The sequence below is a fragment of the Lycium barbarum genome, chromosome 2 (assembly GCF_019175385.1).
Source record: "Lycium barbarum isolate Lr01 chromosome 2, ASM1917538v2, whole genome shotgun sequence".
In the NCBI taxonomy this organism is placed as follows: domain Eukaryota; kingdom Viridiplantae; phylum Streptophyta; class Magnoliopsida; order Solanales; family Solanaceae; genus Lycium; species Lycium barbarum.
In genome coordinates this window covers 6,786,067-6,810,809 of record NC_083338.1, presented here as the reverse complement: position 1 = coordinate 6,810,809, position 24,743 = coordinate 6,786,067, and the positions used below count along the sequence as shown (strand labels likewise).

Sequence of the window (24,743 nt, the reverse complement as noted above, 5' to 3'; positions counted from 1 at the left end):
ATCTTTGTCGGCGTACAAAAAGACACACTAAAGTGTCGTCCACTGATTCGATTAATCTGGATTCTCGCCGCGTAATATTGACGAAAAGACATTGATGAAGTCAAGGATCTTGCTAAAAATGTTCACCACCATTCCACATATGTAGTTATGTCCCTGAAGAAGAAAAAGCGCTCTCTATTAGATGTTTTTATTTTATATGTTGTTTTCACCATTCGAAATTAAAATCTCTATTTAAGGATGATAGGATTTTGTCAATTCTATTGTGCCGGTTTCAATCTCATGAGAAAATTTATCTTTTATATCTCCTCCATTATTTACGAATATATTCCTAATAATAAATTATCTTTATGGATCTTATTAAAGCTGTCAGTTTTAAATTTTTCACGTTATTACTACATAGTGAAACCTTAAAACAAATGTGCATTCATACATCCATAGTCAAACCTCCAGATCTATGAATATATTCCTAATAATAAATTATCTTTATGGATCTTATTAAAGCTGTCAGTTTTAAATTTTTCACGTTATTACTACATAGTCAAACCTTAAAACAAATGTGCATTCATACATCCATAGTCAAACCTCCAGATCTATGATTATATTCCTAATAATAAATTATCTTTATGGATCTTATTAAAGCTGTCAGTTTTAAATTTTTCACGTTATTACTACATAGTCAAACCTTAAAATAAATGTGCATTCATACATCCATAGTCAAACCTCCAGATCTATGTTTAGTACACTTGATAGAAATATAGTATTTTTAATACTCATTCAATAGGTCGCTTTTAAAAATTCATTGAGGTTATAATGGAATCTTTATTTAGAAATTCATCGAGTTGACTTGTAATAGTTAAGATCTACTTCCAGTTCATACAATTAATTAATGCTACAAGTTTTAATTTGTGGGTGCATGTGGGTATAGTTCACTTTTAACGAGGTGTGTTTTGCAAATTAATTGATGATAATTCAGGTAGGAAATCCTTACGCCTGATAGTTCAGGTAAAAAACTCAAAAAAAAGGTAGTACTTGAGGTGTGTTTCTTATCCTTAATCATAAGTTTTTTTTTTTTTTTTGACATGATGATGACACGAGTTGAGCTTAAATGACTCTGCACAACACGATTGAAAATTAATCAGGTAACGAATTTTGAATATCAAATTATTGTACTAAAAACTACATAATCAACCCTCCAAATAAAGAAGTCCATGCATTAGATGGAACGTAGTCGTTTTCAAAAATTCACTGTGGTCTACTTTGTTAGCGATTGCCTTGAATTTCCTATCATATTTGGATTCTACACTATAATTGTGTTTTGCTACAAAAATGTTAACTTAGTAGAAAAGGACTCTTTCATGTCTATCTTTTTTCTAGGATGAGAAGTTTCAAACATCTATAAATAGGAGATCCTTCTTCTCATAAACAACATAATAACATCCACAATGTAGTCATTTAAAGAGCTTTGTTTAGGAGGAGATTATTCTCTCTAGAATTTTTTATATTTCCTTTTTATGTTAGTTTTTCAATATGTAGGTCACTTGACCAAATCATATTATAATATTATGTCTTTTGAGTATATTTTCTTTGTTGTCTGATTTATGGTCAATCAAGACTTGCAATTGTTTGCTTCCGCATGACACCATGTTATTTCGATCCCAACATACTTAATATAGTCGTCTTTTAAAAATTAATTGAGTTTTCTTATAAAAATAAATTGAGGTCTACATCTAGTTCGCTCAATAAGTTTAAATTATTAATTATTATTATTATTATTACTATATACTACTACTACTATTACTATTATACTTCAGTCTTGTTAGCACTACATGAGAGCCTTTTAAATAATGACTAAGAAAACACTCTTCAGTCAGCTCAGACCCTTCGCTATTTTGCTTTATATAGTTGTTTTTAAAAACTCATTGAGGTGGCTTATAAAATATAATAAATTTTAATTATTATTATTATTATACTTCAGTCGGAAACAGCCGTCCTACCTTGGTAGGAGTAAGGTCTGCGTACACTCTATCCTTCTCAGACCCCACGTTGTGGGATTTCACTGGGTTGTTATTGTTGTTGTTGTATTATTATTATACTTCAGCAATGTTAGCTCCACATGAGAGCTTTTTAAATAAACACTAAAATGACACTCTTGAGTCAGCTGAGCCCCTTCCCTATTTTGCTTTACCATCTATTAAGAGAATAGGTTCCATACAAACGATCATCTATATCATGCTATACAAGAACCAAGAAAAGATTCCAACGCCCCTCTCTAGATAAGAAGCAATATGCACCACTACCTACAACCGCTTCCTCTGTAGGAGACTTCCACGAAATGAAAGTGGACGGTATCATCGTATGCTCCACTTTTGTTGCCCTTGTTTATAACTTTATATCCCTAAGTACTTCTATCGCTGATTTATCAGCCGACCTGTTTCTACTATCCAAAGGCTTGGTGTCGTTCTGTCGATCGGACAATTGTTGAAAGATCTCTTATTCCGTCGACATGTTGGGAGAAGAGGAAAATTTAAAATCTACAATCAATGAGCTTAAAATATAGGGAATTAATTTAGTTGACTCGCACAATTCATCCTCAATCCGACCTTTTTGAAAGAAGTGGTGGTAAATCATAAATTCTAAAATAGGAAAACATGAGGGGATGAGATCAAAGTGAAACATACAGGATAATTCGAGGTGAGATGGAACTATTAAACAATTTGTTTTCTCCTTTTCTCACAATAAGAGTTAATTTCTAGGTTACCTGTCTTTTTCTCTATAATTAATTTCTTCATCCTTAATTAAAGGTCTTGTGTTCGACCTTCGAGTATGAAATTATCTTTATTAGGGAGCATTTTGATCCCTAATATGGGATTTTTCAGTGCAAATTTGAATTTAATTGGCTTCCGGGAATTGATTATCGTGTGGGAAACAAAACAAAACAAAACAATGTTTCTTTTTCAGCTTTGGTACAGATTTAACTGTAACGCACACAACCAACTTGAACATTTTTTGTCATTTACTCAAATTATATACTACCTTCGGTTCATATTATGTCTTTTTTTTTTCTTTTTCTTATAAGAAAGTCTAAATAACAAGAGTATTGTATAAACTATAACGTGTCTCTCTTTAATGTCGCTTAATTAACACTTCATTTGATTAAAACGATAACGAAAAAGCAAAATAAAAATGATTTCTTACTATGAAAACATACCTTTGGATTTAAGGTTTTTGTTTGTTTTTAGATAATTTAATTTTTCTAAAACTACTTCGTTGTTAAATTGTTCAACCACTATCTACACCTTGTTTGGATGGTTGTTACATGCTGTATAGTTACTTTAAATGCAATATTTGGTTTAATTTTTACTTAAATTTTATTGTATCATATTGTTAAATTCGTTGTACGTAGTGGTGAAAAATTTAATTTTATGTAACGATCTATTTGGTGTAATCACGGTGTTACCGTTTCTTTTTTCTTTTTTCTGATCTCGCTCTTATTTATTATCAAACAAAATCTCGGATTTTACCCTACCTTACCTTTTTATTAATAACTCTCTGCATACCGTATTTTTTCTTTTGTACTATTATAAGTTTATTATTTAAATTGCTAGTGTGTGACATTATGAAACGGGGAAAAATAATACAATATAATGCGAAACATTATGAAACGATAGGTAACGAGCATCAAAACAAACTATGACTCGTCTTATTAAGGAAAAGGAAGAAACTAACTTACAAAATGAGGTCCAAAATAGTCATTGTGCCAAAGTCTCGTTTAAGTAAACAGAAAACCCCATGACTTGTTGAGACGTAATGTCTATAGAAAACTAACAAGTTTAAAGACCCTTAATCGGAAACTTGTCTCACATTGGTGGTGGAAATGGAGATTTGTGTACTTATATATGGAAGCACATTTTTTAGCTCATAAAGAGTTGAGAAGAGAGTCTCTCCTCAGGCAGTTGTCATCGATCAACTCCACTTTTGATTTGATCAAATGATCTAATTGATTGAACATAGATTTATTAATAGAACACAAACTTCTCAAAAAAAAAAAAAAATGGTTCCACCCTCCTATCAAGTCCCGTTTCTAACTCTTTTTTTTTTCCCAAGTCTAATTAAAACTCACAAAGTTTAAATACGGAATCTCTACAATATGTAACCCGACTATCCGAGGTTGTCGACTAATGAAAATTCCCCACAATATTACATAGACCTCCAGTTGTGTTTCTTCAAATTTTACGTCGGTATCATTTCCTTGGTAGTTCGAGTTATCTGGTGAAGTATAAAGTACCCCGGAACCCAAATGTTGCTTAGAAGGATTTTACGTTCCAGGCCTCGATAATAGCCAATAACACTAATTTTAACATTGAAAAACTCTTGGTGTAATGAAACTTTTTATGAGTAAGTCCCGAATGCATATATGAGTCCTACAACTTCAGATATGTACGTCTAAAGTTATAGTTGTCTAAAGTTGACATATATTACGAAAGTTCATGTATATATGTCACATCCCTTTTTCGCGCCCAAAGGACACGAGTTTTATTTATTAAAGGGGTTTTCCAATTGAAGTGACAATTTTGAAAAGGGATTATTTATTTACAGAGTCGTCACTTGGAATTGAGTTTTGGTGTTCCAAGTCACCTTATGAATCTCTAATCAAAAGGAAATGACTCTTTTATTATTGGTCTATGAAAACAAAAGACCGAATAAAGAATTCTGTTGACCAGGGAGAAGGTGTTAGGCATTTCCCAAATCCCGTGGTTTTAGCACGATAGCTTTTATTGTTGATTAATATCCAGCTTAACTAAATTTTTGGAAAAATGCGTATGAGCCTTGAAATTCTTATGGCTTGCCTTTTATTCGCTTTTGAATTTATTTAATTTTATTAATGTGTGGCGTACTGGCACCAGCGCTTTCCAGCCTTACCACAAATTTTGATTTGTTTCTCGCGCCTTTGAGGCATTTATGGAAGTTCCTACTTCCCGTGCCTAAATAAGCATCTAGTGTACTTAAAGGCTGCCCACCCCAGTTAATACGGCTTCGAATATTGGTAAGTAAATTTTATTAGAAATGATCCGTCGGTAGCTGCGCTTTCCGACTTCATCATCAATTATCACTTCAAATTAATTAATTAATTTCTAAATTCTTTTGATTCGGGTCGTAACCCAACAAACACTCTTTCGAGAATCTCTTTTGATAACGGGTCTTGAAGTCATTCGCAACTTATCTCGCTCCCTTACGAATGTTTTTACCACTCTTTTCTTTTAATTTCACAATGGAATTTGAAATAAATTCGCATCCCCCTCACTCGAACTCACAATTAATTAATTGGACCCTTAAACATTGGTCTAGGACCAAAGTTAACTCTGTTTTCTAACTCGTGCTAAAGGCTAAATAACTAAACCCAAGCAGTATTACGAATGTAAACTTACATACATATACGTTAGAAAAAAAAAAGAACAATCATTTGTGTCTTTAATCCAATAAGACTAACGAAACTTCAAATGAAAATAGCAGCTCAAAGCATGATGCAAGCTTCTTTCAGGTGAAAATTTTAAAGCTTAAGGCTCCAAAATTGTTTAACTCCAAACAATTAAAATTACATGAAAAGCTTAAATCAACTTCAAGTCACTTAATTTTTGCATGTTTAAATCATCCAAGAAGGTGACTTTAGAGCCTAAGTGAAAGTTCTAAATTTGGACAGTGGATAACCTTAGAAAGGACAAAAACCAGTAACTAAAATGCTAATCCCTTGGACTTTGAGGGTGTTTCTCTACTAAAATTAATAAAAAAGACAACAAATTTCAAATCATAGTTCATGTTTTTACTTTGCAAATCATTACGTGAGCCCCTTATTCTTCATTCACGTAAGAAGGGAAAGAAAATATGAGCAGTAAATGTAGAATTTTAACGTGATAGAAACACCAAACAAAACAAACACTAAATGAGATTAACGAATGAACCTTTAGCCATTAACACAAACTAGAATAGGCGCATGAACACAGATATAAACTATCCATGAAAATAACTGAAAGAGATGACTAAAGCATGAACTGAAAAGTGAGAATGGACCTTAAAAGAGGCAACACCTTTCTTCAAAAATGATAAGAAAAGCATCCAACTACGGCTTAAAATCACATAAATGTTATGACATATTTAAAGCCATAAATTTCAAAAAAATTTAGAACTATACAAATGGTATGACATGTTTTAGCTTATAAATTTCAAAACTATTTATGTTTTTTTTAAACCCCGTGTTGTTTCAAACTATAGATGTTACACAAATTGACACGGAGAGTAAGTTTTACTAGATTCTTGGAAACACTAGATTCTTGGAAACTACTCCGACATTGTTGAATTGTTCCATGAAATTTCACTGGCAAGTAGCAACCACTATCTAAGGGCAAGCAAGAAAATAGCAAAACAAAATGAGGTCCAAAATAGAAGAGTCATTGATCCAAGTCTTCTTTTAAAAATTAAATAAGCAGAAAACCACATGACTTGTTGAGAATCAAGTCTTTAAATACCACAGAAGTTAATCTCAACAATGTACTTCTCAAGAAAATTGTTCCACCACTCCTCTCTACTCTCATCTCAATTTCTTCTTCATCTGTTTTTCTATCTTTGATAACATTAATTCACCGAAAAATAGTGCATTCAGTTGAATGTGTTAAGGTCAAATCTTGAACTTGTCTTTGACTTTTCAATATGTCTAATTACGATCCTTCCTCCAGAAACTCATGTGTTTGTCACTGCATCAAAATAATAGTGAGCTTAGGCATCATAGCTCTGATCCTCTGGCTAAGTCTACGTACCACCAAGCCTAAATGTTCCATCCGAGATGTTTATGTGCGAGGCCTCGACAAATCGGTCAACTCCAACAACAATGCTACAATGCGGGACAACAATCTATCGTTTCAGCTCAATCTGAAGAACGAAATGAAGGACAAGGGCGTCCGCTACGACGATATTAACCTCAAATTCTACTATGGTACAAACACCAGTCACCCTATTGGTAATTTCACAATTGATGGATTTAAACAAGGCAAAGATAAAGAAGCTTTTAAAAGTGGCATGATTGAGACTCATAATATGCCATGGGATGATGCAATTAAGACTGTTTCAAATGGATCTAAGGCAATTTTTAGAGTTGATGTGAGTAGTAGAATTAAGTACAAAATTACATTTTGGTATACTAAGAAACAAAATTATTTTGTGGAGAATAAGGTTGAAGTTGATGATACTGGTAAATCTAGTGCACAAAAACTTCATTGTTGTTTTGGGGTTTTTGGACTTACATTATTTGTTCTGTCATTTTTACTTTAATTGGTTTAGATTTCATAAAGGAGAAGCGTCTTTTGACTAATTAATTATTTAGAGTACTTTTTTGTTATTCTCTCTTTCCATGTTGTAAAGGACTTGTTCCTAGAAATTGCATTGGTTAATGTTCATATTTTCCTTTCTTTTTTAACAATTATTATTGGTTGGTTCTTTTTTGTTTAACCATTGAGCATTTGAATTATTAGTAGCACAATTAGTTCTAATTCGTGCCGCGTACGTAGGACCTACGAAAAAGTTTAATAGTGGCATTTGAATTCGCCTCATTTAAGATTCACTAATGTTAGTGACAAATCAAGAAATTTCGTTAAAGGTATTCAAATAATTAACCTATATATGTAGTATAATTTTCGGCAAAAAGTGTCAAACTAATCACCCTTCGACATAAATAGCTACGCCTCTGACTAAAGAAGAAACACTCCCTAGTAGGTAATTTTTTTTTTCATAATTCGAAGTCGAGATCTCTGTCAATAGGAATTCAAAGATTTCATCAATTTTATTATTTGATGCTTCTTTTTGGTTTTTGTTTAGCCATCCAGCATTTGAAATCCTACTAGTTCGATTAAGTTAAATTTTATTACACAGTGAAAACCTCCAAACACAAATGTGCATTCATACATATATTGTCAACCCTCCAGGTGTAGATGTTTGATTCACTTGATAGAAATATAGTATTTTTAATAATCATTCATTGAGGTCGCTTTTAAAAATTCATTGAGGTTATAATGAAGTCTTTATTTAAAATTTCATTGAGTTGGCTTATAAAAATTGAGATCTACTTCCAGGTCATATAATTAATCTATTTCTCGGGGTCGTCTTTGTTATTATCATTATTATTATTAATGATAATAATAAAAAAAAATTGCTCATGTTGTCAAGTTATAGTAAAGTAGGTAAGAAAAATTACTATCTACTGCTCCTTCGTCCTTCGTCTAGTCAAGCCTCTCATCGATTTACTAAAAACCATAATACATAAAGAGTGACACATGTATAATTTTTTGCAAGAAGTATCTATATTTTTTAAAAAAAATAAACAAGTTATAACCATATGGAAATGAAAAGTTGAGAAGAGTAACACTAGCAAATTCAGTCACACAAACTTTGCAAATTATAGGAAAAGAGGAGTAACTTTTTGTTTTAAAAAATTATGATATAAATCTGTTTTAGTACTAAGATATATAATTGCTTTGCATAATTCTTTCTACTTATTTATCACTTTAGTTAATGTACAACAAATTTTGGTGCATTGATCTAAAGGAAATACTATTCTACTCCCTCCGGTTCCAATAATTGTCCATTTACCTTTTTTATTTTGGTCCAAAATAAATATCTCATGTACTTACATAAGCAAGAAGGACTCAATTATTTTCTTTTAAAGTTACCCCTATATAGATAACCATGTCTTTATGTAATCAAGAAACTATAATACTTAGTAAGTAATATTCAATGAAGGGTAGTTTAGTCAAAATACCCATCCAGAAGTTAGTATTTTCTTAAGGCTAAGCGGAGACTTATTTTGAAACGAAGAAAGAATTATTCAGATGCTATTAATCGAGTTTGAACCTTCCGACCCTGGCAGGTAGGAAGCTCACCAAATGAGCTAGCTTTCAATCTCTTCAATGATCTTACTTAAGTGTCATGTATCAAAAGTATTAATATTTTTTTTTCTTTTCAAAAAAATTACTCCCTTCATCCCAATTTATCTGATACATTTCGGTTTCGAGAATCAAATTTTTTTATTCGTGAATTCGGATATACAATGTTTAAGTTTTTGAAAAAATAATTAATATATTTAAAACTTATAAAATACTACAAATCATTAATAATTTAAAGTATTTAAAGAGCATATGAATAAATTGCGATAAAAAATTTTACTCTTGAAAAATGTCACATAGTAGGCGTTTAGCCATCAATTTTCAAACCAGCGTTTGGTCATCAATTTTCAGTCATGGTTTGAAACTATGGTTTGAACTCAAATCATCCAAAAAGCATGGTTTCAACTTTTTAAAATACAAAATTTAACCCATAAGTTAATATTTTGTAAAAAAAGACTCATAAGTTGGTAAATATTTTTAACAATTACCTCATCAATCATTTACTAATCTCATTAACTTCCATCAACCTTTATTTATGTCTATCAACCTTTAATTTATGTGGGAAGATTATATTAAATAGTAGTTACATTACTATTCATGTTAAATTTTCGATTTTATTGAAGTAAAGTTTAATTAATTGATGTTGCATTTTTTAGAAGGGAAAATACATAAATACCCCCCAACGTGTACTCGGATTAATTATGACGCACTCAACCTTTGCAGGCGACCTATTGCCCCCCTGACCTTATTTTTTCTATATTTTTGTACCCTTTTTTGGCTGACGTGACAAAAAAAAATTTGATGCCCAGTTGCACAATGGAGAGTGTTACACACTCTCCGTCACGTCGACGCCACGTTACTGCCACATTGGTGCCACCTAAATTTTATTAAACTAAGTATTAAAATTTTAAACAATGCCATCTTCTCCATTGTCACAACCTGGAGAGCTCTCTCCATAGCTTGCATGATTATCAAATAATGCAAATCTGAATTGTAATTCAACTTTAGCACAAACAAACAACTTCAAAGAATTTTCACTAGTGTTTTTAAGCTCCAAATAGTAATACCCAGATGATTAAACAATAGTTAATCACAACATTCATTTTTTTTTCTACTGCAATTTTCAATCTCAAGAACCCAACAATACAGATCTGAGATTTTCACTTTTCAACTTGTTTCAAATCAGCATACAACTTCGAACGCCACCGTCATGGTCAACTCCGCCATGGTCATCGTCGTGCACTTGGCGGTCTCCGGTGACCCTACACCAATCCGCCTCTTTTTCTTCTTTATAAATCCGCCTCTCAATCACATTATTCTCTTCGAATTCACAACTAATCGCAACGCCATGAAATAAACAGCCCAATTTCAACTTCCCAATATCAAGACAAGCTTTAATTACTGTTGATAAAGTAAACCCATTTGGCTCAAACCATAAATCAATCATTTCCCCTTACAATTTCAGAGGAAAAAGAACGGAGCAAGTAACAATGGAGTTCACCGGAGTAAGTAACAATGGAGGTCACAGCAGCTTTCCCATCAGATTTTACTTGCAAACCAATTTTGACTAACAAATCACCAACATACAAAAATTTCAGATTCAAAATTAGTAACCCAACAGCATTTTCGACTACCCATTTCTGATTTAAGAATTCGACTACTCCATTTCATATTCAAAAAATTCAGATTCACAATTGGTAACCCAACAACATTTTCCTCTAATTTTTTCTATCATTGGAGGAAAATGTAGGATTGAATCGACAAAAATGGAGTTCCGGAAGTGAAGAAAAAGAATGAGAGTGAAGAAGAGTTGCACAAAGAAAAAGAAAGTAAAAAATTGTGAAAGAATAAATAAAAGCAACATTAGCAAAAATGAAGAAGAATGGGGGTGGCGGTGGGGTTAGGGGTGGGTGGGGAAAATGAGGGGTGGGATGGAATGAAGAAGAAGAAGAAGAAGAAGAAGGGGGGTTTAGTGACGTGGCGCTAACGTGACGCTGATGTGGCGCCGGTGTGGCTGAGAGTGTGCAACACTCTTCACTGTGCAACTAGGCATCAAAAAAATTTTTGCCACGTCAGCCAAAAAAAGGTACAAAATACAGAAAAAATAAGGCCAGGGGTAAATAGGTCGCCTGCAAAGGTTGAGTGCGTTATAATTAATCAGAGTATATGTTGGGGGTATTTATGTATTTAAAGCCTTCTAGTAGTGTACTAATTTTGTTATAAACTATGATTTGCTCATTTGGTAAGATTATATAAGAATTGAGAATGTTTTGATAGTTTTTACAATTTGTGGAGTTTTTATGTTTACATGAGAAAATATAACTTAAAATATCCAAATTGTATGTTCAAACATGATTTGAAATCATGTCCAAACGGGGCGATAGATTGAGACAAAAGAGCATTTTATTAGCTAAATATTACGTATGGCAATTGATTCTATAGATATTCAAATGGCCCACATGTGCCACGTGTATAGTCATAAACTATCCACGTGGACAAGAAAATCTCATTATAACAAATCAAATTTGCCAAACAAAAACAATCTTGAAAAGTTGGTTGAGGTTGTCCTTAACGGTTTATTATCATACACACAAAATCCCTCCCTCCAAAAATTTCCCAACAATGGCTACAGTTGAAATTGGGAACTTGGGTCTTGGATTTAGGCCACAAATTGCAATAAATCCAACTAGAAAATGGCCATGCAAGAAATTTTTTGGTCAGAAAAAGCAAAACAAGAAGAGAATATTGCTTGTATGTTCTGTTGCTGATAAAAAAGAAGCTAAAGTTAGTTCATTTAGTAAAGAAGAAAATGATTTAATTGAAGCTCTTATTGGTATTCAAGGTCGTGGTCGCTCTGCTTCTCCTCAACAACTTCAAGTTAGTTCACCCTTTAATCACAATCTTTATATATATACATTTTTTTTCTGAATTTTGTTCTAATTTGTGGTATGTTATGGTTGGTGTTGTGATAATATTATATGTGTGTGTGTTGTATTTCATTGGTTATTAAGTGGGATTGAATAGTTTGAAGCTATGTTGTTCAGATTCTCTAAAAATGTTGCAGCGCCTGTGTCGGATTCTTCAAACATGCACTACTTTTGGAGAATCTGCCACACCACATTGATATTTTTGAGGAGTCCAACCAACATAGGTTTGAAGTAGTTAGTGTTAGATAAGGTGAATTATGACTTTGTTTTTTATTTCCTCGTAATGAACCAATGACGGGCAGAGGTAATCTAGAATTTGAAGTTTATGAGTTAGTACAATGACTTCAAGTTATTTTGTCTGTTTTTGTTCTAGTTGTGCTCTGTTGTGGTTGGTGTTGTGATAAGGCTGATTTACACAAATGTCCATTTTTTGACCACCATTTAGATTTTGTCCCTATATTTAGAAGTTGTGCAAATATATACCTTGGAAATTATCCTTTCGGACAATATTAGACTAGGGTATAGTGTTTGCTCATATATTGCTTAACCTTAGACAAAGCATTAGATTGTCGGCTAATGTTTGTAATATTACATACAAAATTTTAGACAATGGTCTAACGATTTCCCATAAGATTTTCAGTTTGCTTAAAAGGAATTATTAGACCATGGTATAAAAGGTCCATAAGTTGCAAGTAAAAGAAAAAGAGGGACCATCTACAAAACGGCTGTCCAATGAGGGACAACCTCCTTAACCAGAGGTCTCGGGTTAAAGCCCTGGGTATGGAAAAATCCTTAGTAAGGAGCGCTTCCCCGAATGGTCCCTATGCGGCGCGAATCCGGACATAGTCGGGCTCCAATGCAGGTACCGAACACCAGGTGAGAAACCAAAAACAAAAGTGATATTGTAATGCCGAGATCTAAAATGCATGGTCTATGAAGTGGATTGAATATTTTGAAGCATTTACTGTTACAGTGAATTCTGAATTTTTTTCTGAGATTGACATCTTTTAGGGTCATTTTGTGCAGTGAAAATATAATACGGTGATAAATCATTTTTTAGAAGTAAATGTACATAAATTACTAATTAGGATTGGGTAATTGAAAGTAAATGTATGGTTATGCAGGAGGTTGAACGTGCTGTTAAAATTCTTGAAGGATCAGAAGGTGTTTCTGAACCAGTGAGTATTGTGTTAAGTATTTTCGCGTTCATTGCATTCCTCTTGTACCCGTTTCTTAGTGTTGATTACGATAATTGTGGCTAAATATGTGAGAGAAAAATATATTAAGAACAGTAATTATGCTGTAATTTTACGATGTCGTGATGTAATCAACAAAAAGGGATTTCAAAGTTTGCAACTTTACAATCATCCGTGATATATTCACATGGGTTAATATCTATAGACGAGTTCAAGTTTGATTGAGGGTCGGTGGCAGCTGATGTTCACAACAAGGCCAGGATCAGCATCTCCTATTCAGGTTAGATGCTATACTTTTTGTGAAAAGATGTAGATTTCGATTTTTTTTTTTTTTCGGAATATTGTAAGGCGTTCCATAAATTAACTGTGAGAAAACTTTCAGTTTACTGTCATTGAATAGTTGGTAAGGAAGCAAAATTTTCTTAAAGTTACTGGAAATTGTTTTCTTATAATTCTTTTATTTTGTTCTGTGTAAGTGTCCCTATAGATACGTCTTTGTAGTTTAACAAGAATGAAGAATGGATGTCTAACAAGAAAGACGATATTCCTACATTAGCAGATAATCAAATTTGAGACTTTGTCTAAAATTGTCCCTATATTGAAGATGAAGATTAGGTTCTATATTGTAACAAAATGAATATTTTTCCAAAATTTTTAAGCTGTCCTTATTCGTTCACCTTGGGAATTAATCATAACATCAGAAAATATCTTCTCTTCCTCGGGGCCAAAATGTAGTAATGTTAAAAACCACTTTGCAGAGAACTTTTGTTGGGGTTGACTCATTCAGCGTATTTCAAGAAGTGTTCCTTAGAACGAACGACCAACGTGTATCCAACATTGTAAAGTTTTCTGAGGCAATAGGTGAGCTGAAAGTAGAGGTATGTATCTTTTATCGTTTTTCCTGAATATTGTAAAGTTTTTTCTAAAGCACTCAATGCCTGTCTTATCAAATTTGTCAATTTCTGCTTCATACATGTATAGTCTGTCCTTTATTTCTTCCTGAATTCTTGGTTGGATAAAAACTATGTCCAATGATCTTGGCAAGGGTAAAATATTGCATCGTCAGTTAAAGTGAGATGAATGATTTTGGCAATGCTAAAATATTGCCACATTAGCGAAGTGGCGAGATTTATCACCTGAGTGTACTGAGGGACTTCGAGTGTGAAATGACGAAAAAAGAATCACTTTTCTGTTACAAAAGAAAAAGAAGTGACTTTCTTGCACAATTTCTATTATTTGGGTGACCTTCCTAGTAATCAACTCATCTGGCCGTCGTCTGAAAAGTTGAAACAATAGGTTATCACAATGCTTACATTCATATTCCAACTGGCTTTCTAGTTGAACCAACGTTGTCGTCATTTATCACTTAAATTGTACAAATTTATCACATGGGCAAACACATAGTTTATCCTAAAGCAAAAAAGGAATCTTTACACAAATAGCCGGTTGGATTCACTGCTTACTTTTCCTTGCCAGTATACCTCGATTATGCACAACTACACACATATTATACATGAATTATATATGTATAATATATCCGCCGGCTATTTTTAGTTTAAGTGTGGGCTGGGTGGCTATCTAGGTTCATTCTTCGAGAGAAACGAGATGATTCTGCATGAGGTTATCAGTACAAGCTTTCTTTGCATTACCGCAGTTTCTAAAAGTGAACGAACAGTTCTGACAAAATCACTAACAAGACAAGCTTTATTTTTATTTTTTCTCCAATATGATCCGTTCATACTGAAATTCATCCTTCTGTGGGGTAGGGAAAAAAAGTTGGAAGTTGTCTCCTATTTTAAACAGTAATTTGGCTCTTCAATATCTTACTGAATACAGATATTTTGTTCTTCAGGCACTTGCAACGATCAAAGATGGAAAACGAATTCTTTTCCAATTTGATCGAGCAGCTTTTTCGTTCAAATTTCTACCATTCAAGGTTCCGTACCCTGTACCTTTTAGACTTCTGGGAGATGAAGCTAAGGGCTGGTTAGACACTACATATTTATCCCCATCCGGGAATCTCCGTATATCAAGAGGAAACAAGGTAGGAGAACATCATTAGCTCCTCATTGTTTTTTTTTTTTTCCTCTTTTCCTCACTGTTATATCATACATGGCATACTTCCTGCACATATCCAGTAAACTGTATCTCAAATTTTCTTGTTAATCGGTAATCAGCTAAGGAATTAAGGGCCACATGCTATACTGCTATAGTGCAGGGAACTACATTTGTGCTGCAAAAGGAAGCCGGACCAAGGCAGAAAGTGCTCTCATCCATTTCAACGGGTACAAGAGTTGAAGAGGTATATATATGACTAGCTTCCTATTAAATCCTGTTGTAACTTGTCTAGGTTCAATATAATTGAATAGTAATTGGTGTTTCTTTAATAAAACAACAGGCGATTGATGAGTTTCTCTCCCTCAACCAAAACGTTGCAAATACTGAACTGGAACTTCTTGAAGGGGAGTGGCAAATGATATGGAGTTCACAGGTATTTGTTCAAGTCAAACTATTTCTTTCCCTTTAGAACGCCACAACTTTATCAAAATTGAAAAAAAAAACTATTTCTGGACTTGCTTATCACTCGGACATACTTTTAGGTGAAAATAGCTTTATGCCACCCATTCTTTATTTATTTCAAACGTCACATTGTTAGCACAATTGAACAGCATATCATTTCCTACTTGCTTATTACTAGGACCAATAGTCATAATGTGAAAGATAACCTCAATACGCATTCTTTTCTACTATGGCACATGGACGTAGTAGTGTATGATAAGATGCAGTCCAAAAGAGCACAAGAAATGAGGATTAACACAAGCAATTGAAAGGTTGTGGCAGGGGCAGAGGGTGGAAGGGCCAAGGGGGTTCATCCGAACCCCCTTGGTGGAAAATTGCACTGTTTATACATGGTAAAAGAAAATTGCATTGTTTATACATGGTAAAACTACTTTTGATGTATATATAGTAGTCGTTGAATCCCCTTTGGCTTCTTCGTGTGTTTATTTTTTTCATATTTTGAACTCCCTTAGTGAAAATCCTGGCTCTGCCACTGGGTCGTGGTAGATATTGAGATTGTCCTCCGCAGAGATAAGTTACTCTCAACCTCTAAACAAAACCTGAAATTTGATAATGAAAAGAAAAAGATTTAGACATTGCTTTTCTTCTGCATTGAGCTTTCACTATCAGTGCCCGAGTTGTTCTCGTGAAAGGAAAATACCACTATGTAATCACTTCTTTTGTTCATTTATTGCTGCTAAAGTTTGGCCGCCTTCTTGTCAGGTTGAAACAGATAGTTGGATAGAGAATGCTGGGAATGGACTCATGGGCGAGCAGGTTCATAGGACTCTTCATGCCTTGTGCTTTATTTTTATTTTTTCCAATCTACTTACTGTGTATGAAGGGAAGCCTTGGCGTAACTGGTAAAGTTGTTGCCATGTGACCAGGAGGTCACGGCTTCAAGCCGTGGAACAGCCTCTTGCAGAAATGCAAGGTAAGACTGCGTACAATAGACCCTTGTGGTCCGGCCCTTCCCCGGACCCCGCGCATAGCGGGAGCTTAGTGCACCGGGCTGCCCTAATCTACTTACTGTGTATCCTTGGCTATTTACTAAGTTTACGTTCTGAATTCTGTGATATTCTTCTTCTTAGATTGTCAAAGCAAATGGACAATTGAAGTTCCTGGTCGACATATTGTTCGGGGTTAGGTTCTCCATGTCAGGCAAATATGAGTAAGTCCCTGCAACATTTCATCCAGTAATGTTGTTTCTCTAGCCAAAGTAATAAAGCAATCTGGTGGATTCTTTTAGTTAAATCAGTAAATTTTTCATCTGTACTTAAGATTTTTTAGCTACTTGAGTACTGTTATTATTATCACCAAAACCTCTAATTTTAGAGACAAATGAAGTGGATCTCTGTAAACCATGGCCTCTTTCCCAATATGTTACAAAACTATCATGCTGAAACATAGTGCACTGCTAAACCTTGAGTTGTATTCTTTCCTCATCATATATCTCTCGACACTCTAGGATTAAAATGATTATGGTAAAGCAAGAAAGAGTCAAGAAAACAAGAATAAATAGGTGTTCAATGGAGTTGGAAAAACTGTAAAAGATTTATGTTTTATGGTTAAGCTCAATTGCTTGTCTCCTAATACAGGAAATCCGGTAGTAACACGTACGATGTCATAATGGATGATGGAGCCATCCTAGCTGGAATGTATGGAATTCCGGTTGAAATGGAAAGCAAGTTCACCATAGAAATACTGTAAGATATCGATCTATTGCAAACATAACATTGCCTTTCTAACTATTTTAGCTTAACTTTGCCATCATTCGTTATGCTAAGTAAATCCTATTGTTTTCATTTGTATAATGTAGATATACTGATGACAAGCTCAGAATTTCACGGGGCTACAACAAAATTCTCTTCGTCTATGTACGCGTAGATGGATCCAACAAGAAGTGATCATCAAGATTTGCAAAGTTACATTAAGCCAATTTGCTATGTTAAAACTGCCAACCATAGTCAAATCTTTGTCAAAGTGTAACTTTATATTCAACTTGTCAAGCACCTTACTCCAGTTCATATAGTGCAATTATACAAATGTTTGTAGGGTGAAATCCCATTGGTAACTCACCATACTATTAGAACTTCCTCAATGTTGGTTTTATTCTGCTCCTAATTTTAAAAAATAGATGCCAAAATGCAGTGTTTTGACCTCTTTCGGTTAGTGTTTATTGTTGAGTGATTGCTCGAATATTTGGAAAGATGACTCGGAAGCTGTCTCTTTCTCGGGAAGTAAGACGAGATTACCACTTCCTTTGTTGATAAACTTACTTGTATTCTTTCTTTACCTTAGTCATTCTTTGTTAAATGATATATTGAGGTAAAAATAAACATTGATTAGTCATTGGTAATATAATAGATATATCGGACCAAGAAAAAATGATAAAATTACAGTCAAACCTCTCTATAACGACACCCACATATAACAGCATCTCTATATAACAACTAAGAGCCCGTTTGGATTGACTTATAAGTTGCTTATAAGCTGTTTTCAGCTTTTTTGAGTATTTGGCTGACCAGCTTAAAGTCATTTTGTGCTTAAAATAAGCTCAAAAAAATAATTGAGCCCATTTGAATTAGCTTATCTAAAGCAGCTTATAAGCTGAAAACAGCTTATAAGCCAAAAAAAAAAAAAAGTTAGACTACCCCAACTTAATTTTTTTAGCTTATAAGCTGTTTACAGCTTATAGGCATAAGCCCATCCAAACAGGCTCTAAGTTTTTCCGGAACCGATTTTTTATGTTATATTTTACTTCTCTATAACAACATTTCACCTATAATAGCAACAACCAACTTTATAACAGTACTCTCTCTGTAAAATTATCTCCCATATAGCAACTATCTTCTTGTTTTGATAATATAATAACTAACCATCTTTATAAAAATAGAATATCTATGATTACCAATAATAAGTGTAGAGATTTTGACCAAATATTTGATCATTTAATGCAATATTTATGACAAAAAATATCATATGAATATATATGTTTCATCATTAAACGATTTTCTTTCGTTATACAAAGTGTGCTTAAGCTTAGAATTTGACAATTAAAAATGAAAATTAGATTTTATGCATCTTTTTTGCCTATAACAACTAAATATTATTTAAATGTCAATGCTATTAAAGGTGTATAACAATTTTTTATTTTTTATTTTTTTTATTTTGACCCCTCCCCCCAGGAGCTCTCTCCTTTGCTCCCTTGGTGACTCGAACTCGCAACTTTCGGGTTGAAAGTGGATGGTGCTTACCATCTGAGCAACCCTCTCTTATCAAAGGTGTATAACAGTCATTCTATATAACAGTTGAAAAATTTCGGACCCAACGATGTTGTCATAGAGTGGTTTGACTGTATATGCAAAAGACACATGTTATGTATTCATTAATTTGATGCAATTTTCTATTTCTTATGGACTTACCAGTGTGTATGAAGGTGAAACTGTGAGGTCATATACCCACTTGGCTTAATATATACTCCACATATTTGACCGCGAACCCAATTATTGTTGTTTCTTGAGGTTGCCGTTAGAACTAATAAACTTCAAATTCTGAATCCGTCTTTGAACACAAGAGCATTTTTCGTCAAGGCGCGTTGTGTGTAAAGTTTGATTATTACGTAGAAAATGACATAAATAGTCCCTTATATTTGAGGATAAGTTCAAAATAGTCTCGTAAATAAACCTATGAGCATTTTATCCCAAACTTAAAGGACTAAAATTGCCCAGTAGTATATTTTAAGGATAACTTTGAACCTACCTCAGACATAAGGGACCATTTTTGTTATTTTTACTTAAAATTAATTGAAAGTATCACTCCTTCCGTCCCAGTTTATGTGTCACCATCTAACTAGGCACACGATTAAGAAAGAAAATGAGGACTTTTGAAATTTGTGGTTCAAAACAAGCCTAAGATATTTCTGTAGCCGTAAATTATTTCATAAGGTTAAATTATTTCTAAAAAACGTGATATTCTTTTTTGGACAGACTAAAAAAAAATGTGCCACATAAATTGGGTCAGGAGAGTATTTTATATTGATATTAAAGCTTAGGTTATATTTTTTGCATTTTATCCAAAACAATGGGATATATAATGATAATTCCTAAACTTAGCTCCATTTTCAACCCGAAAGCCCAAACCAAGATCCGACAACCCGATAACTTTTATATATATATATATATATATATTCACACACATTATAAAATCAAGAAATTTGATAAAATTGAATCTTTGAAGGAAAAGTACGTTCTGGGTCTTTTAGATTTTTATTATTTTTATTCTTATTCATAAATTTGATTTTTTTTCTTCTGTTTATTGAGTTGGTTAATAATTTTTTATTTTTTTTAATTTTATAGGTTTCTGAGATCTTTGAGGATTTTTGTACTTTGAAGTGTTTGTACAAATGGAAAGTTCTGTAGTTGCAGAAAATGACACTAATGCCCCAGGTAAATTTCCTTAACAAAGCTAAAGTTTTTTTTTTTGCAAAATTATTTGAGTGGGTCGGGTTAGATTAGCTATTATAGCTGAATGAGATGATTTTTTCCCATCAATCATAGTCCTAGTGGACTGAGTTAACCGGTACCTGTGCTGGTGGGAGGTAGTAGTTACCTGTGAAATTAGTCGAGTTGCACGCAAGCTAACATTACGGATACTAAAAAAAAGAAAGTTTAGGTCTCAGGTTCAAATCTTAGCCGAGGCAAAAAATTTAGGTGATTTTTCCCATCTATTAAAGCCTCGGTGGACTGAGTTACTTGATATCTGTGCCGGTGGGGCTAGCAGGTAATTATTCGAGTTGCACGTAAGCTGAGACGGACATAGCAGTTGTCAAAAAGAAAGTTTAGGTCTCAGGTTCAATCTCAGCCGAGGCTAAAAAAAATAATGTGATTTTTTTCATCTATCAAAGCCTTGGTGGACTGGGTTACCGTGTTACCTGTGCTGATGGGAGGTAACAAGTACCCGTGAAATTAGTTGAGTTGCGCGTAAGCTGGCCAAGACGCCACGGTTATTAAAAAAAAAAAAAAACGTTTAGGTCTTAGGTTCAAATCACAACAGAGGCAAAAAATCACTAGGTGATTTTTTTTCCATCTATCAAGGCCTTGGGGGACAGAGATACCAGGTACCCTGTGCAGGTAGGAGTAGCAGGTACCCTTTGGAATTAGTCGAGATGAGCGCAAGCTGGCTCAGACATCGTGATTATCAAAAAGAAAAAGTTTAGTTGATTTTGCTCCTCGACTGTGTATTTATAGGCTTACTTCTTGAAAGCAATTTCCTGTAAAGAGTCTTAAGCTGAAGCATTGTGCGAAAGCACTATGGCTAATATTAGTCGAAACGGAAAGCGTGTAATGTAGTGCTGTGTAAAGGTTTGCTTTTTAAGAGAAGGCTGCAGAATAAGCTGAAATGGTTGATAGAGTTTGAGATACATGTTGGAATGTGAACATTGTAGCAATACTGCAATAGTTCATATTCGTTGAAAATTTAAATGGCATGGCGTGCTGGCTAGTTGACCACGTCCTTTCCAGCTTGCTGTTTAAGTTTCTCGATTTTTGGATTGTGGCCATGGGTGGTGAGGATAGTTGGCAGTTTGCTTTCAATTCACTTTCGTGCATTTGATTTGGATAAATCATTGTCCCTTAATATATAGAAAGTGGTTCAATTTGATCTTTTGGCTGAAGAAGTTCTCCTGGACTTTGGTTAGATGTGGTAAATTTTCTATGGCGATTTTCTTATGTACTATAGCTCTTAAGATTTAGCCTGTTCTAGTGTGTTTATATCCATGCTTATCTGGCTCACTCTTACTATTTAAGCTTCAGTTATTATCGTGAAGATCCAAAAACGTTTATCTCGTTGATAACTACTTTCTGTTGAGGTCAAATATCACTTACAAAACATGGGTTAAAAAGTTAACCATCAAAGTCAATTTGGGTTTCGTGCTTCGTTTACCCTTTTATTCTTATCAAGATGTTACTAACACATGGTTTAAATGCTTATTGAATTGTTGCTTTGTTGTCTGTTTCAGAGGATGATGTGAAGGAGAGGTGTTGGGACCAAAGAGAAGCACTACCGGACGAGCCTCGATGTGTTATATGTGGCCGCTATGGGGAGTACATTTGTGATGAGACTGATGATGATATTTGCAGCTTGGAATGCAAAGGTATATTGTTGTCTCGACTTGCAAAATCGAGGCAACCAACTGGTCGTCCATGTCCTGTGAAGTTACCAGCAACTGATGAGTGCTATTATGTTAGGGATAATGATAATAAATCTGAAGTGAAACCACTAACAACTGATCAGACTGAACTCATGAGAAGGAAACTTGATATTCTTGTGAAGGGAGACAAAACTACACCGCCTCCGATCTTGTCATTTGCTTCTTGCAAGCTACCTCAGAAGCTTCTAGATAATATCGAAGTTGCCGGTTATGAAATGCCAACTCCTGTCCAAATGCAAGCAATCCCTGCTGCTTTAGCACGGCAAAGCTTGCTTGTTTCAGCGGAGACTGGTTCTGGTAAAACCGGCTCTTTTCTAATTCCTATAGTTTCTCAATGTGCAAAAGTTAATGAAGAGCATTTCCCCAACCAGCAGATGCCATTAGCTATGGTCCTCACACCTACTAGAGAACTCTGCATACAGGTAGAGGATCAAGCGAAGGTGCTCGGGAAGGGTTTGCCCTTCAAAACAGCTTTGGTTGTAGGTGGTGACGCCATGGCAGGACAGCTCCACCGCATCCAACAGGGAGTATCTTTAATTGTGGGAACTCCTGGAAGGCTCATTGACCTTTTAACGAAGCACGAGATTGAACTGGATACTATTTCAATTCTTGTTCTTGATGAAGTAGATTGCATGCTCCAAAGAGGTTTCCGTGAGCAGGTGATGCAAATATTTACGGCTTTGTCTCAACCTCAAGTATTAATGTTTTCCGCAACAATTCCTAAAGAAGTAGAGAAGATGGCAAGCACAATGGCCAAAAAGGTCACTGTCATCTCTGTTGGGAAGCCAAATAAACCTAATCAGGCTGTCAAGCAGTTAGCTATTTGGGTAGACTCGAAGCGGAAGAAGCAAAAGCTTTTCGATATTTTGATGAGCAAGCAGCACTACAAGCCACCAGTTATTGTATTTGTGGGTTCTAGGCTCGGAGCAGATCTCCTTTCTGAAGCAATAACAGTAAGTACTGGGCTAAAAGCATTATCAATTCACGGTGAGAAATCCATGAAGGATAGGAGAGAAATCGTAAGGTCATTTCTAGTTGGAGAAATTCCAGTTGTTGTGGCCACAGGGGTATTGGGTCGAGGAATCGATCTGTTGACTGTGAGACAGGTAATTGTGTTTGATATGCCAAATTCAATCAAGGAGTATGTGCACCAGGTTGGAAGGGCATCTAGAATGGGGGAGGAAGGTACGGCAATTGTCTTTGTGAATGAAGAGAACAAGAAATTGTTCCCCGAGTTGGTTGAAGCTCTTAAAACATCTGGTGCTGCGATTCCCCGAGAGCTTGCTAATTCAAGGTATTCTGTTAGCTCTTTCTCTGCTGGCAAAGGTCAGAAAAAACGAAAACATGGTTTCTGAAGATGTTGGTCTCCCTTCCCCCTCTGTCGCATAAAGCTCCCCGTGCTAAGAATTAAGAATACTTATTAGACCTGGTGGTCAAAACTGTCTTGCTTGAACATTAGCCTCCTTTTATGTTCACAAATTCTCTCAGGCAACTGGATTCTGCCAGAGACACAATATCTAGGTCCATAAGTATTTATACATGTATATACTGTGTAGCGTGCATATTTTACACGTGATGATTTTTCTCGTGCTAAAAGAAGATGTTTCTGATTTGGAACTGGAGAACTGAAAACCTGCTGGGGCATTTTGATTATTGAATTGATGGGCACAAAGGGTGTGCTTCTCAAAGCTGAAGCACCCGCTGTTGCTTACTCATCCTTGTGTTGCTTTCGTCAATCTTAAAAGCCAATAAGGACATAGAGTTTTGGCAATGCTTGGTTGTATCTGCGGCTGGACTGGTAAACATTGTCATTAACTGCTTACTGAAAGTTTGCTTGTCTAGCATAGCATACATAACAGTTTTTGAGAGAAATAATATTCACCAATGTTCTCGTGTTTTTCCTTAATCAGTATATCCTGTGCTATCCAAGACTTTGAACGGTTGGCATCAGAGAGTATAGACGCTTTTGCCGAATCCTGATAGGACAAGACTGCTGCAGGTTTAATAGTGCGGGTGAATCAGGAGATTGCAAATGTCGACGGGCAGCTATCTACTTGTCGGTTAGGAGCAAGCGGGGGAAAAGGAGGAGATTTGGAGGCAACAGTTACTAGTTGAAAACTCTTGATTTTGAGATGCTAATACCAGTTGTCAACTGTGCACAAATGTTTAAAACACTCAATTTTCCCTGGTTAATAGGTAGATCTTCAGGCGGATAAATGAGCACGTTACCAATTGCTTTGATGCTTGGAAGAGGCTTTTGATTTGATTCTTTATAAGAGGAAGCATAGAAGAACATGCCTCAACATTTAATTAAGTCCAAAGATAGAGAAAATGGAGGGGAACTTCAACAAATTCTATCACATCTCGGTTGTACTGGATTTGAAATTTAACTAAACCTCTTATAGCTTCTGTATAAATTATTGCAAGCTTGTGGTTTAATGGGGTTAATATCAAGCTAGATGCCAGATCTTCCACAAAGCATAAGTAATAGATTCGTTTGAACATTATCAAAAAAAAAAGATTCGTTTGAACATTAGCACATCTATTGCCTATGATTTGTGGAAGAAATGCATGAAATTTGGCATCTGGCTTGAGACTAATGATCTTTAATGTTTTGCAAGGTATCAAGCCCATTTAGCCTGGAGCTTGCAGAAATTTATTCAGGAGCTGTAAGAGATTTAGGTAAATCGCAAATCTATTATAACGAGATGTGAAAGGATTTATTGGATCATTTTCTCTTGAGGATTTGTCGGAGTTATTAAGTGATGTGGCATGTTCATTGATGCTTCCACTTATTTTAAATCATAAAGGATCAAATAAAGCCTCTTCCGATCATCAAACCACTCAGTAACTTTGCTCATTTATCCGTCTGAGAGATCTGTATGTTGACAAAGGAAAATTGAGCCGTATGCGCTTATGAGGT

General features: G+C 34.6%; 3 protein-coding genes across 4 annotated transcripts; all 3 read left to right on the top strand.

Annotated features, from left to right (window-relative positions):
- Nucleotides 1-6,567: 6,567 nt before the first annotated feature.
- On the top strand, nucleotides 6,568-7,416 carry LOC132629266 (protein NDR1-like). Its single transcript, XM_060344971.1, has one exon. It carries the CDS (start codon nucleotides 6,703-6,705, stop codon nucleotides 7,318-7,320), a length of 618 nt encoding a protein of 205 aa, XP_060200954.1. The 5' UTR covers nucleotides 6,568-6,702; the 3' UTR covers nucleotides 7,321-7,416.
- A 4,053-nt stretch (nucleotides 7,417-11,469) lies between these two features.
- Nucleotides 11,470-17,781, top strand: LOC132626012 (probable plastid-lipid-associated protein 12, chloroplastic). Its single transcript, XM_060340714.1, has 11 exons — nucleotides 11,470-11,804; nucleotides 12,979-13,032; nucleotides 13,256-13,330; nucleotides 13,809-13,928; nucleotides 14,903-15,094; nucleotides 15,269-15,352; nucleotides 15,449-15,541; nucleotides 16,333-16,386; nucleotides 16,701-16,780; nucleotides 17,208-17,315; nucleotides 17,429-17,781. Exons 1-11 carry the CDS (start codon nucleotides 11,550-11,552, stop codon nucleotides 17,514-17,516), a joined length of 1,203 nt encoding a protein of 400 aa, XP_060196697.1. The 5' UTR covers nucleotides 11,470-11,549; the 3' UTR covers nucleotides 17,517-17,781.
- Nucleotides 17,782-19,703: 1,922 nt separating this feature from the next.
- LOC132626009 (DEAD-box ATP-dependent RNA helicase 41) lies at nucleotides 19,704-24,065 on the top strand. Of its 2 annotated transcripts, none has more exons than XM_060340711.1 (4): nucleotides 19,704-19,853; nucleotides 19,968-20,057; nucleotides 21,629-23,114; nucleotides 23,731-24,065. In XM_060340711.1, the coding sequence occupies exons 2-4, from the start codon at nucleotides 20,015-20,017 to the stop codon at nucleotides 23,798-23,800; spliced, it is 1,599 nt and encodes a 532-aa protein (XP_060196694.1). In that variant the 5' UTR covers nucleotides 19,704-19,853; nucleotides 19,968-20,014; the 3' UTR covers nucleotides 23,801-24,065. The 2 variants fall into 2 exon arrangements, with proteins under 2 accessions (XP_060196694.1, XP_060196695.1); XM_060340712.1 differs by lacking the exons at nucleotides 19,704-19,853; nucleotides 19,968-20,057 and adding an exon at nucleotides 20,253-21,312 and having other exon boundaries at nucleotides 21,629-21,763; nucleotides 21,858-23,114.
- Nucleotides 24,066-24,743: the final 678 nt, after the last annotated feature.